This window comes from Blennius ocellaris (assembly GCF_963422515.1).
Source record: "Blennius ocellaris genome assembly, chromosome: 7".
NCBI lineage: Eukaryota > Metazoa > Chordata > Actinopteri > Blenniiformes > Blenniidae > Blennius > Blennius ocellaris.
Window position 1 is genome coordinate 6890797 of NC_137656.1, and position 15444 is coordinate 6906240.

General features: G+C 42.5%; 1 protein-coding gene across 1 annotated transcript; it reads right to left on the reverse strand.

Annotated features, from left to right (window-relative positions):
• Positions 1-1778: 1778 nt before the first annotated feature.
• On the reverse strand, positions 1779-14203 carry prodhb (proline dehydrogenase (oxidase) 1b). Its single transcript, XM_080498955.1, has 14 exons — positions 13760-14203; positions 12900-13108; positions 10950-10984; positions 10713-10862; positions 9816-9880; positions 9579-9695; positions 9344-9417; positions 8964-9045; positions 8269-8361; positions 7437-7583; positions 7093-7268; positions 5396-5494; positions 5217-5305; positions 1779-2925 (listed from the first exon to the last, which is right to left on the reverse strand). Exons 1-14 carry the CDS (start codon positions 14108-14110, stop codon positions 2735-2737), a joined length of 1878 nt encoding a protein of 625 aa, XP_080355081.1. The 5' UTR covers positions 14111-14203; the 3' UTR covers positions 1779-2734.
• Between the last annotated feature and the right edge of the window lie 1241 nt (positions 14204-15444).

A 15444-nucleotide genomic window follows, 5' to 3' on the forward strand; every position in this document is an offset into this window, starting at 1 on the left:
GTAACAGTGCCTTGCATTGCTGCAGCCTCCAATGGTGCCTGAATATGATGAGCTATGTAAAGTGCTTTGGGGCTGCTCACATAACTGAAATGTGCTATATAAGTGAAGTCCATTTACCATTTGCATTCCATTTGTAACAAACTGTGAGAATGCTGAATATAAAGTGATTTCCCAATCTGAAATAAAGCTCAGCTTCAGCTGCCTCAACATGTGATTAAAAATGATTGGATTTATAACCCATAACAGAATGCATGTATCATTTGACCTATATTTTAACAGGCGGTTGTTTGAGATCAAATAATCTCTATAGCAAGCAAGGCCTGGCCAAATATTATAGTATTATATTCAAATATTCAAATATGACTATTCATTTGCTCATTATTTACAAAATGGATCACCATTACTGTTATGACAAAACGGTTATGACAAAACGGCCAGGGAGAGGGCCTGTTTGTTTACTCTGCCTCTGGCCTGGCCTCGACTTGTTCTGCCTGTTATTCCGCTCCTGACGTGGCTTGTGATCTGAAATTCACAGAACATCTGAAACACACAGTACCTTCACACAAATGCAACATTGTGCTGACTAATGAGACTTCACTTGAGCGTGATGAGTCATTCTCTTCCTGCATTTGCTGAAATTCACTCACCTTTCTTCAATTCTTCTGGATTCAACAACATTAACACTCGTGCCACCATTGAGGGTATAATTACAGCCTATCCATTGGAAGTGCTCAGACCCAGTTTCATATTCCGTGTGCTGTGTGCCAGTAATCCCTCAGTTTGCAGTCAAAAGATAAAAAATACATAATACTCCTGGGCGGCTGAAAGCCAACAAACGCCTCCCTGTCAGTTCATCTATTGGCACACAAACCCTGATTAGAGCTTAAGTGGCGGCTGGAATGCAGCGGCAAGCATATCCATCCATTGTGCTGCAGAAAATACCAAAATCTTTTCAAAAGTTTTATTCCTGAAAAATAAGGCTGTACATTTATTCAAGTCCAGGCCTGTCACAGAGTGATGTGTGACCGTGCTGCACGGTTGTGCCGTTGCATTTGGAAATGGCTCAGCCATGGGCAGGGAAGGGCAACCAGAGAATGTAAAATCATGACGAGAGACGCCCAGTAACTGGTTGCATATGCTCCGCTTCTCATCTGGCATTACACAATGCCAACATTCATTATGGGAAGCACATTACCTTGTGATAACTTTATTACAATCCTGTGTGCTTTCAAGAGGGAGAAGAGTTATGAGATAATGTGCTGGGTTCATTCTGCTTTTGAAAAAAATAAAATAAAAAATGTATCTCAGAAATCAACTGAATCTCACCAGGAAAAGTTAGAAAAAAGAAGCTCCACTATGTAAGAAGGGATTTGTTGGCAAATGTATACCCAAAGGCATCAGAAGTGGGCTTGATCCTTAATTAAACGGATAGAATACAGCGGTGGTGACAGCTCTGTGGCGCTTTGCCTCTGTGGAGAAAGCTCAACAGCAGCTAAAGTTTCTTCTGAGCAATGATTTATGCATCCAATTTTCTGTGATCTATATTGAGCGTAGCATCATGGGTAATTAAATGATGGTTCTGTGGAGTTCCAGCTCTCGTAAAATGACAGGGCCATAATTATCATGAAGCTTGGTTACCCTCTGACTCAAATACTAATTGTCTATCAATAACCAAACAGAATATGTCGCCAAATTAAACTCCCCCTGAAGCAAACCGCTCAGAGCTACACAGTAGTGTTAGTGTGGTCGCCGGCCTTGGACTTGAAAAAGGACACGACTTGCACAGTTTGTGTTGATTTATTAAGCAACTCACAGATTTGACACATTTACATGACCAGATATCAGAATTGCACAATAACACACACACACACACACAACAAAATCTCTAGCTTATTTATTATTCCCAATAAAAAAATAAAATAAAACCTACCAAGGTTTCAAGCCCTTGCATTTAAAGTGAGATTCGCTCCCTGAGTAGATAATACAATTTTGTTTCCCCTTGCAACACCTCGATGACCAAGAATATGGCCTCTTCTGGTAAATATAATAACAAAGGCACTCTGAGAACAAGAGGGATTTGCTGTGTGAACTCCATCACTCGCCCATTACACACACAGATTTAAATCCAGCAGTACACAACTCCACAGCCCAAAAAAAACCTGTTTAAAAAAAACATATAGCATAGCTAAATATGGAGTGTTGTTCTTTGCTAAAATTTGAATCCATCCTGTTATTTTTTGCATTTTTTCTGCCTCTTATTCATGACAAATCGGACAGTAAGGAAAAGGATGCCAACAAAGGTTTTGTTGACATTTCAGGGAGTCCTTTTGGGGCAGTAAAGATGTCCAATTGATGGATCCCAGGCACTCTATAGAAAACGGGAAGACAGAAATGAGGAATGCTTATGGATCCAGAGGCGGATAAGGGAAGATATAGAGAGAACACGAGGTTGTACACAGATACAGACAAAGCGGAGGGAAAAGGGAGGAGGAACCTCAGTGACAATGGAGAATAACAACAGCGGTGAGACAGGAAAAAAAAAAAAGAAGAAAAAAAAGAGAATGGCATGAAGAAGCAGTCCATCAGTAAGAAAAATCCAGGACGAGTTGAAAAAAAAAAAACAGGACACATTCGAAAATGGGGAAAGATGGAACAGACAGCCACACATCAGCCACAAGAAAAAAGACAAACTATTTTGTTGTCTGTCTTCTCCTCCACTGTGGGTTCAGTATATTCAGTACACAGGTCTGTAGAGGAAGTCCCCGGTGGCAAGTCTGCGTTTCAGCTCTTTCCACAGCAGCTCCCTCTCTTTCTGGACACCCTTCATGAAGCCGCGGTTCTCCTGCGCCCGCCGAGACAGATATGGCATGACCTCATTCACTGGCCCGTACGGGACGTACTTGTAGACGGGGAAGCCGGCCTGGCCTGGGGGTTGAGACAACAGAAGAGCATAATGAGAGTTGCACCCACAGATGTAAAACTAGAAAATGAATGTATCTCTTAGGCCCTGTTTACACAACAATGTATTCTAGTGAAAATTGAAAAGTTTTGTTGTGTTATGGGTGTCCGTTTCCATGACAACAGTGCTCGGAGTCAATGAAAATGCAACTTTTTTAAAACGCTCTGACTGTCTCCATGTAGATGTAAATCAATGCTACTTTTTAAAAGAAAAAAAAACTGCTCGGGCATATTCGCACCAGGGCTGTAGTAAATAGTTCTCCTGCAAATGCACAAGTAGATAGACAATAACAACAATGACGGCCTCCAGAGTGGTATTACTCTCAGTCCATGTAGTCGCCATTGTTATTGTTTATAGCGTAGCATAACAACTTCTGGCCCAACATTGTAATGGCATAATTTTCAACATTTTTGTCAGTTCTGTGTGAATTAACATGAATGAATGAATGAAATCTATTTTTTGAACATGAACATGATTATTAGCAACAAAACATATTTTAGCAGAAAATAAGAAAATTAAAAGTCTCAGCATGTTCAATAAAACATCGTTTCTGAACAAAAGACGATGCATTGTCACTTGAGAGATTGAAAATGTTAAACTATGGCCCACATTTCAACGGAGGTATGATAGGTTTATGCATCCTAAAAGGGTCATGATCAAGAGAATCCGACATTCATATGGACTGATGATGAATCAGATCCTATCAGGGGTGACTCTCAACTGTAAAAGTACTGATATAGACGATAAAACTAGAATACAGACCGCGAGTCATACCACTACGGGTCCGCCATGTTTGTTTACAGGCGCATGAGCAGAAAGAACTATTTTTAATGGGAAGGGAGCAGGAGAGGTGCGCAGTAAGAGGCTCCATAGCCTCGGGCAGTCTCTGCCGGAGGAAATCACGTTCGTGAAAGAATCATACCACCTTGGGAGCCGGTATAAAAACTGGTGTCGTATAAACGGACCCCCCAAAAGTGAAGAAAGCTTTGCGGATACACTTGTATTTGTTGTTGTGTAAACAGGGCCTGAGGAAGAGGAGGAAGTGCTTCCTGTCCTGGTGCCATGTGCCAGAGCAGAGCTGCCTAATTGTGGGAGGGTCATAGGAGGGCATAGAGTACCTTGATTGGGATTGGCTAAGTCCCCAATGTCACCATGAAAGGTTTGATTTCTGATTCGCTTGTTGGAGTCAACCCACTGTGACAGCTTCCATTTTTAGGTAGATGACCTATTTAGTTGTTTTGGGATTAGAGATATTGTGTCTGTTTGACCGGTTAAGTGATGAGAGTTTGGTTTAGTTTCTGTCATTCTCTGTGAACTGATTAGATTAGTAGTTATGACTGTTGTGTCACTTTTCAATTGTAAATAAACAATTCCATATTTTATGAAGAAAATGTAAATGTTGGAGAAATCCTGTACATTTACTGGATATACGTTTTGCACCTGCCCTTCTAGACCCGTCCAAACATTTATGGATTTATGGGTTGTAATTCACAAGTAGGTTTTACCAGTGACACATTAGAGGATGATGTGATGACTGTGTTTGCCCACAGAGTGACAGCTTCAGTCGCTCTGATCACTACAACATGCGCACACACTTCCCCAGCAGCTGCGTCTCAATTTGAAGAGCTGCCGCCGTCAGCTGGTTGTGCTCACACGGTCTTATGCTGTTTTGCAGAGGCTTACTCCTCAGATTTGAAGGGAATAAACATTGTTTCAACTCGTTGGCAACATCCAAACACGATACAATAAAAACAAAGTCCCGAGGTGCAGACAATATCGAGGACAAAATCATAAGACAACTATATATACAGCACATTTGGTGCAGTAAGTGAAAGACAAATAACCCAGATCTCTGCTCCGGGCTGGCTTATTTCATAAAGCAACCTTTTTTCTTATTTATTTTTTCTTATTTGGGGGGATTTAAGCACTGAGTGTCCTTCGAGAACACAACAAAGAAACATGTGTCTGTCTATTTATGTGAATGCAGGTCAAGGCCATTTCAGCTTGAGCCTCACACTGACAGACAGCTGCCTGATGCCGTGTGTCTCTCTGAATAACAGAAAAAGTAGTGGAAAGCAGCAGTGGGTCAATACCGAGCTGTCTCGGTTCATACGTCAGCGTCCCGGCTACGTATGTGGAGAAAAGTGTGTGTGAGGGACGTGTGTGTGTGAGGACGAGCCGACGTGGATGCTGTGGATACTGCCAAATGGTCTTTCTACAGAGATAGGGTGAGAGACGGTGTTTGTCTTCTCCTCACCCAGGGGGAAGCTGATTTGATCACACATGCCCAGCAGTTGACCGAAGAACACCTTGTTCTCTGTTGGTAAGAGGCCAAGCTGTTTCATCCTGAGTCAGAGGGATAAAAGGATGTTGCCAAGTTAATTCATCCAGTTGAAACAAAAGAAAACAACTTATTACAAGTTGAATCAACTTTACCTCATCAATGTGTGTTTAACTGTGTCCTCGTTATGGGAAGCCACCATCACATTGGCATTTCGGTTGAGGGCAATCTCATCCAAAACATAGTCCAGGCACCTTAGACACACACACACACACACACACACACACACACACACACACACACACACACACACACACACACACACACACACACACACACACACACACACACACACACACACACACACACACACACACACACACACACGAGAGGTCATGCCGCTGCTTTGTCATTCACTTTACAGTATGATCTCATCATACTGGATGCTCCAAAACTCTTACAAATGGGTCTTTCTCATTAGCATATGAGATTTATTGCCTATTGCCAATAAACAGTACAAACACCCATAAGCACAGTGCATGCATATATACATATATACACACGCACACGCACACACACAAACACCTAAAATCTTCAGAAAGAGATTATTTGTTTTAGAAAGAGAGTAGTTGAAATGGCCACTGCATGCCGTCCACCTTGTTACTGTGTTGTGCAGCGTCTCACGCTGTGCTGACGCCTATTAGCAACGACTTTGTCTCATGTTGTTTAGCTCTGAATCTTACTGATGTTTAATAAAAAAAAATGTTTTTCTAATAAGTTTTGGAGCATCAAATTTTCTCTGCGATCCTCAATCATTCACGGAGGAACTACTGCATTTCTTTGTGTTTCTTTTGAAGTTATTAATTGCAGAATCATATAAATACATTGTTAAACCAAGAAGCTGAATTTGTAGATTGAAGCTGCTTGTTTTGGCCTTTTGATGAGTCACATGTAGTGCACTTTAGTGCAAATAATACATTATATACAAGGACAGTGGTGTAAAATAGCATGTAGCCAATCTTGAACAGAAGTTTAACCGTTTTCAAAATGTTGTTAACATGTAAAACATGTAACATTTAACAGGAAACATTGTCGCGTGAACTTGGCTTAATTCAATGTGTTCTAAAGTGAATCTAAAAGAATAGAAAGATAAGATAAGAAAAGATAAGAAAGTAATTAAGTAATAAAAATGAAAACAAAGGGAAAAATATTTGAAAAGGTATTCTCAGATTATCAGAAATATTAATACAAATATTTACATATAGATCTATCTATCTATATGTAAATATAATTTTGTACAGCTACACTATCTGACAGCAGATATTACTTGTACCTTTATGATTTTAAGGCCTAATGTTATGCCAGCAGTATAATCTTTTTGAACTTGGCTGTGTGGTTTTTGATCCAATCTGTGCTGTAAGTGAGAACACCACTTTGTTCCTGTCTCATAGACCTGCAGCGCCGCAGCGAGTCAGTCCGGAGCGGGAACATTTCTGTGCGGTTTCTCACAGGTGAACACAACAGGAGGGTTAACAAAGTGGTTGCTTTGAGCCGGCCTTAATCTCGATCTGTCAGAAAATTGCAACAGGACAGCCCCCCTGGAGCTGACTGGTATTCTCCAAGCTGCATGGAGAAAACTCAACAGGGTGGAAGCCTGCTGACACTGTGTTAAACCACCCCCCCAAAAATAGTCCAAATGAAGGTCCACTTTCCTCTAAAACTAAGAAAGAAATCCCTGTGCTGTCCATTACTGAACACTTCTACACAAGTTAAGTTTTCGAGAAAAAAAAACCCCAAAACTTTAACTAGTGCTGAGCTGTTCATAAACCAAATAACAAGCCATACGTCTCACCTGTCATACATCCAGTTGGTGGTCTCATAGTCGGGGTTAATGGGGTCCTCGTATCCAAACTCTTCTGCCCGGTCACGCTCCTGATACATGTAGGCCCCGCGCACCAGCTTGGCCGCGAACTGCCAGCCCTCCCGTCGAGAAAGTTCCACATCCATCGTTACATTGTCGTAAGCTTCCTGCAGGGCGATGGGAAAGAGACACTCAGATCCAGTCGGTCAGGTGCAAACACACTATCACTACCATCCACATAGTGCAAGAAATTACTGCGTGTATTTTGATAAGCACAAGGAAGCTCATCTTGTGAATGACAATTATTCGTTCCTGGACATGGAAATATCCCTGACCTTTAGGTAGCACTGATAGGTGTTGAAGATGACGGGCTTCTCGCGGTTGTAGATTCTCTGCATTTCCAACGTGAGCCTGCTGATGGCTGGCTGGAAATAGGTCTGCTCTGCATCCACCATCAGACGGACACCGTTCTCCTGAGCAAGCTGCAACATGAAGGAGTTAGTTTGTTCAATGTAAGAACGCAATACATTATTGGCTTTGCTACATTTAACAGACTCATATTTATTCCACTATTGGTCTTGGAACTACTCCATTTCCTTTTGATTATGCCTGTTGTTTGATTCTTTGTTCATCGCTTTAAAACATGCATCACATGCTGTAAATTTAATAGAGAAACTAGAATAGCTAAAACAGCCAGGAACAGCTCAACGGCCCCGGTCCTAAGCATGCAAACCCTCATTTAAACACTTCTGTTCGCATGTGAAGTCACTCCTGGTGTTACTCTTAGTAAATCACCGGTAAAATCCAAACTGAAAGCGCAATCTATTCCAAGCTATTGTGCAATTCAGCAGGATCTTAGTAAACCAGGCCCACGGTGCTGGAGCAAAAGATTCCCCTGTTGTACATTATTCCACACATTTGTATTCCCTGAATGAAATCTATTTATGTGTGTACGTGTGCTGGAGGATGATTAAAACAAGATGTCCGACGTGACACTTTCACAGAATAGTTAGACAAACAGCCCAGCGGTTGCATGTTGGATCATAAACATGTCGGCAATGTTCACAAACATGCCACATGTGGTAAAGCTCCTGTGTAAAGACTTCTTCAATGCAGATGAAAAGCTCAGTGTTGGTGGGTACACTCACTCGGTTGATGTGAGATTACCTTTGCCAAGACATCTATGCGCTGTAACACCCTCTTCATTTGTTCCTCCTCCTCCACGGTGAACTTCTTGAGCAGAGGCTCCAGCTCACCGAGCTGGAAAAACAAAAACAAAAAAACAACACGGCAGAGAGAACAGCATGAGATGATAATTAACCAAATATCCCACAGCCTGACACCTATCAGAGCTTCCTGCTCAGCCCACCCATCATCTGTCCCGAGTTCAGGATCAACAGATACGTAGCTGCTCCAGATCACGGGGCATGCTGGAAGCTTATTCAATTGTGACACAAGTTTTAATCAAAAATCTGCACTGTGTGAAAACTTCCATCAGTTTCAGTGTTTCTGTAAACAGCCATCATTTTCAAAAGCTGCTTTTTCATTTTCTGAAACAAAGACGCAAAGACGACGCATATTCACATGAAACATTATCGTGTAAGCGGGGGCCTATAGAACTGACATAACAATTTAAATGCGATGAAGGAAAACCCTCATTATAGGCAGTTTTAAATAAAATACTTACACTTTGAATCATAGAAACTGAACTCAAACAATCGGCTGAATGCAAATAGAAGCAGCATAACGGAAAGTGACATCAAGTGAGTTTATGTTGAATATTTATTCGTTGTTGTGTATTATTTCAACTGTATTGCATTTCCCATTAATACTCTCTCCTTCATTGTCATATTACCGCTGACCTCGGTGTTTGGAACAACGAGCAGATCCGATATCTTTGTTCTGTCATCTATCAGGCTGTTCCAGTCGAGCATGTCAATGCATCTGTGAGGGGGGGGAAAGGAAAGGAAGGTAATAAAGGAAGCAGTGCTTTAAATCTCGCTCGGTGCAGCGGAGCGTGCCATCAGAGGGGCAACTTAAAGATCAACTTCTGAGGTTTTTCCTCAATGTTTTTGACTTCAAAAGAAAAGCTCTGACAGCTATCTGCATTGTTATTGAGGTTATTCATGAGAAAAATGCTTAGAAGTGACTGCACAGGCAGTGTGAGTGTTTAAAAAAAAATTTTTTTTTAATAAATTATTGTGATTGTTGCTTTAATAAATGGCACATAATAGTTGCTTACTCCACAGATTCTTCACTCTTTCCAGTAAACCAGCCATGGAAATCTCCTTTCCCGCCCAGTTTGGCCACAAACTCCTGAAATCAAGACGAAAAATCCAAAGCGCCGCACTGTTAACGCCGCAGCATGCTCGGGCTGTATGCACTTTGTGAGTGCACAGACAGAGGTGATGTTTGGATGACATATCGCTGTAATGAAACCCGAGCGGAATGAGAAGCAGAAGAGGAGATAACAGGACCTGCAGTTGTGTGAGCTCCAGTCTCTGGTCTAAGGTCTCCGTGCCATCTTTCCCCTGCTGTGCTGCCAGAAAGATGAAAAATCGCTGCCATTTCACCAGCACCTCTGAGAACTGGAGCTTTCAAAAAAAAAAACAGCAAAGAAAAAAAAAGACATAATTGTAACTCTCTTCACCTCCGCAGCAACACCATCAGATGAATTGATACAGCGACCTTTTAATCACCCATTAGCTGCATACCAGAAACTGTGGTCGTCCCAGCGCAGTCAGTTTGATGGCAGCGAAACCGTCCACTGAAGTCCCACCTGCAGGCCGCACACACTTTGTATATAATCACAGTACGTTTATATTAAAGCATCATATAGTGATTGATGTGAAAAATACAACATGATTACAAGAAAGAATACATTTATGATGTGCTGTATCAGGCTGACCACCTGCTGCAGGTCATTCCAGCAGGAGAAGCGAACACTGGTCACAGCTGACCAACAGTAATAAGTCACTCGGGGGATGAGTCAGTTTAACTTGTTGAGGAAGTACAGTCTCTGATGGGACATTTTCACCTCATGAATTGTACCGAGGATGCTCGGGAGCCAAAGTTATTTGTGTTTCATGATATGGCAAAACGTTTTCAGTCAGTCGGCATGTGAACTCTTTTTTTTTTTTTCTACAAAGCCATGTTGTTTTAACATGCATGGTTTTGAACCCATGAAGCCAGATCATGAATCTGTCAACATTTGTTACAACATGCAAACACTTGCAAAAGTTGAGAAGACTTCACCGTGGCCCCGAGGCAACACAGGTTGTTTTTTGGGAGACTTTCCACTTCACCGCAGTCTATTTTAAAAGAGCTCTTGTCTTTTGTCGCCACTGTTACAAGGTACCATCAAATTCAGAAAGGCCACATTATATGATTGAATTGATCCATTTTAACCAATATGTTCACCTCTTCTTAATAAACATTGATTTAAACTGATTCCCTCGAATTTTCCCTTTATGAATTCTCCACATTTTACACAACAACTCAATGTTTCTGGAGACTGACGATGAACCTGAGGCCTTTGCACACTGTGCCAAAACAAACTGAGTTTTTTTTTGGAGGGGGGGGGGATTTAATGAGAGTTTTTGTTTACCAACCAGATGCTTTGATGCATTTGATAAAGGTTTCCATGTGCCGGTCACATTTGGCCTCATCTGAGTGGAAATACGTGCGAGGTGCAGTCGCGCCGCCACCTTGGTCCCCGAATTGTTTGTGCACTTTATGTTTTCCATCTCTGTGGCTCATGCCTGGGGGTAAAAACAAATTTGCATGCTTATTGCTGCTAATTACATCATACACTGCGTGGGCAAATGAGATGAAACACGGCAGCCTACCTATGTGCTCGTTCTCTGCAGAGGAAACACTCAAGCTGAAACGGGGGGGGGGAGTATAATGTTAATTTGCCACATCAAAAATGGATATTCAGCCACAGGTCAGTGTAGGAACAAGTCCTTTTTTTTCTGTGAACAGTTTGACCTCGTGGTCACAGCACGATAGAGGCTGTATCCTGCTCACCCTCCACACAGGGGAGGTGTAGCATCACTCCACGTTTGACCTGTTCGCCTCTCTCGTCGTAAAGCATGAGGGAATTCATGTAACCAAACACACGATTGCACAGTGAGCATCTGACATTTCCTCTCACACATTCACAGATTTCTGAGCAACCAGCCACAGCTGGCTGGTGATTTGAAACACCACTAAATGATAGAGACGTGAATTAGTATACTTTACTATTAGTTTCAGGAAAAGTATCAAGTTCACACACTTGTTGATTAAATGTTAAACACAGTCCAAGTTACTAGTACAATTTAAATGGGTTAACAACATAATTCGCTACAGTTCAGTCTATTGTGATGTGCATATTATAAATGTTGATATTGGGATTGTGATAAATTTGCATTATATCATGCAGCCCTATCAGCAATACAATCGGATGTGAGTGTGAATGCATGAAGAAATTGTCTTTCGCTTCAAAACTGTAGGCGCTAACACTTATATAAACAATAACACAACAAGAACTGAAAGGCTTTCTCAACTATTACTAACAGTAAACTCCCAAGAGCAGGAATGAGGGCTGACTGAACACCAGTGACTCACCAAATTTACTCAATAAGTTAAATGGGATCACAAGACCTTTCATCATCAAAAAGATTAGGATTATTAGTTATCTTTTTTTCCCTCAAGAGTTTGATTTGTGAAAGATCGGATCTCATCTATGTGTTTCTCATAGAGATTACACATCTACAGGTTGTCATTCTTTGTGCATTCTGCTGTTTGCCAGCAATTGACTAATATTGTTGTTTGCTACCTTGGCACACCATCGGAGAGCTTGTCAAACCCTGCCATGTCAGATCAGGCTGCCTCAACGTGCCCTGTCCTTCAGCCTTGACGGTTTGAAGGCGCACGTTGGCCAAACAAAAACACCTTCTCGCCTCCAGATTTGATATCCCGTTTGATGTTTTCCGAGCGGCCCTCTCCAAGACAGAGTGTATCAAAGCTGTGCCGTGACATCTTGTCACAAGTGATGGGCTGTTAAACACATACACAGAGGGGTCGTGGCAAAGGACTCGCCCCAGAGCTTAACGGAGAGTGATAGCACGATGAAACAAGAACAGAGGAGATTCTGTCTGCCCTAAGCTGACGGCGCGGTTCACTGTCGCTCAATGTCAGCACACATAATAACCGGATGCTTCAATAACCTGCATAACAGCTTTGTATATTGCTACTTCTGACCTCTAGGGCGTGATAGTTGATGTGCGAAAAGCTGTTTTGGATAGTTACATTCATGCAGAATAACTAAAGTGTTCCGAGAATTAACAGATTTAGATGTGAAGCAGATTTAAAAGTTGTCAAAAGGACTTCTGTGTTCATAATGCATGAGTGCTGCAGCTCAAGTAACCCCGCTGCTGCTCAGACAGACTGTTTGCACAAGGTTGACTCTTTCATTTCAAGTGTGCATCGGCTCGTGTATCGAATGACTTCTGCCGTGTGCTGCTCATGTGACAGGATTCCTAGTACTGTTCAGCCAGCCAATCCAGGACTGGGGGGGGGCTAGGAACATGCCGACAAATCACGTTGTAAGAGAGGAGGGAGTAACTTCATGGTGACAATATGGGGTAAACTTATATTTAGCACGGACCCAGAGGAAAACACAAACATGTGCTGTGGTTGTTCGGCCACAGAGCAATATGTGTCGACTCACAATTTCCTCTTCCATTTGACAGCTATTGTTAAATAAATAACCCCCCCAACACCCATCTATGATAACAAAGCAGCGTTCATACTCCATCTCTTTCTGCTCTGCTGTCTCTTCACTGATGTCTTCCTCCACGCTGTAGTCCAGGACGGAGCCCACACCGAACGCCTGGTTCTTCTGGATCAGTGGTTTGATGGTCCTGTGGTCTTCCCCGGCCACGAACTGCCCGTAAAATGTCATCTTCATGAACTGGTTGAAAGCTTTCTGGCCGAGGACCTTCTTTCCAAGATCCATTATCTGAACAGGGAGATTAAAAAAAAAAAAAGACACAAGACCATACATTACACACATAATGCTGAATGTATTTGAGCTATAATGTCCCCTGCAGGGTATGTCGAGGAGACCAGAGAGGGATCGGGTGTTACTTAACAGACGGAAAGTACAGTATGTTATGCATTAGAAGAGGTATTTAGGTTGGGGCCCACGCCCTCGGGCTGCAACATACAAACTGCACCAACACTGCAGAACAAACTGAAAGTACGCTCCAACAATAGATTGAAAGTTTTGAAATCAAGTCGAGGATTTCCACCATACCCATTAATGACGTGAGGATGTGCTTTGCATTAAAGACTGTACCTATAGAGGCCTGCCTATAACGTTAAGTAAGGTTGCGTAACACAGTTTGTATGCTTTGAGGGGCAGACAGGTTGTAATCTGAGAGATGGGTGATGAACAGAATGCCTGGAGTGTAAACCGCTCTGCAGAAAACAACCTGATTGCTTTTCAACTTGAGTTCTGTTCACTTTGAGTATAACGTCTGTCTCACACTTGATAGAGATTGCTCTTTTAAACTCATTTACAGTCATTTGTCAGGAAAAAACAAAAACAAAAACAAGTATAAGATCATCCACGCTAACCGCACGCAGAGCTGAAATGTACAGTAGTTACCTCTTTATTCTTGTCAACCAGGAAGTCATAGGAACAAAGTTTGAAAACCACCAAACTTCTGAGTAGCTCTAAGGAGTCTTTGCTCTTATAAGCCTCCCGGGTCTGCTCGAAGTCCACGGAGATCTCATTAGTGGTGCTGGAGGTGTCGGTGCCGGGGTGTCCGTGAGGCTGTGTCCGCCCCGACACCCCCCAAGCACCGCCGCGGATTCCCCCATCGTCCTGCCGCTCAGTCCCGGTCGTCGCCGGTGAGGCGGAGGAGGTCGAGCGGAGCCGCCGGGTGGAGAGCAGCCGTCTCAGGTGAATGTCCGCCCCTGATCGCGTCAGGGCCGAAGCGCCTCGGACCTGAAACATGAGCGGGAGGTGAGCGGCGGTAGAAGCGACAACAGGTCCTGGTGGAGGAGCGAGCTGCAGCGCGAGGAGTGTAAACAAACAGGATGCCACGCGCCTGCGGCATCACTGCCGTGACGCACACCCTGCGCAGGTTTCCGCCTTATCAGAAGCGTTGAACCAGGGAGGCGTTGAACCAGGGAGGAGATCCTGGAAGGGCCCCAACTGGATCGTTTGATCTGTGTACGCAATAGACTAAACTAAAACAGGAATGATTTGTTTACATGTTATTTACCCCCCCACCCAGCTTTTTTTAATTTTTTTTTTAATTTTTAATTTTTTCACCGCATTTCCCATCTTTGTGGTGGGCAGTCACATATACATCTATAAAAGTCATAAATAGTGTTCAGCTCATTTTAAAGGTTAAGCATGATTTGTGGCTTCAGATAAAGTTTATTTGGGATAAATGAACAAAAATGGTCATAAAGATGGCAGACTACTGGTCTACATCAATAACAGTATGATGGAAGCTCTTTAGGTATATACTGTCTGCTTCAACAATGGATGAATAAATGAATGAATGGTAAATGGATTTAATTTCCATAGCACTTTTCCACCGTGTAAGCAGTCCCCAAAGCGCGTCACACTGTTAATCACACTCACCTATTCACACTCACATTCACACACCAATGGAGGCGACCATGCAAAGCATTCAGTCAATTGACTCGGCGCATTCCGGGGTTCAGTGTCTTGCATGAATGCTGTCGTGTAAAGGATGAGTCACTAATTAACCAAACAGGAAAGTGTGCAGCGTGTGCAAAGAGGCATGAGAACACAAAGTGAACACTGAAGGCTCAGGAAGAAAGAGTACGTAAATTCCAAAGTAAGACTATTTTTTGGCCGGCAGGTTCAAATCTGAACTATCCAACCACATGTTATCCATTATACTTAATATGCTCCTGAGTTCAGAAACAAGATATCACCTCCTCAGAAAGAAAAAAAAACACTGGTATAAAACCACTCTCTGCATTTTGGTTTAATTTTCAAGTCAAATAATCTCATGAGGTATTTTACATACAATTCACACTAAACATTGTTTTCAGGCATTGCACTGGGACAAAAACAGCTGTATTGATTCTTTGTGGATCTAGAGAATGCATGATAGTGTCCACAGAGAAGACTTTTGCCTCTAAACAATGAAGTCAGAGTGGCTGAAAAGGTTGGTGTGAAGATTGGGCATGCAAGACACTTGTGAGGTGTTCAGTCAGAGTGAGAAATGGGTTCACGGTATCGGGGTGGGATTACATATTGATCAACCCCTTCTCATTTGCAATGCATGGTGATGGACAGGATGACAG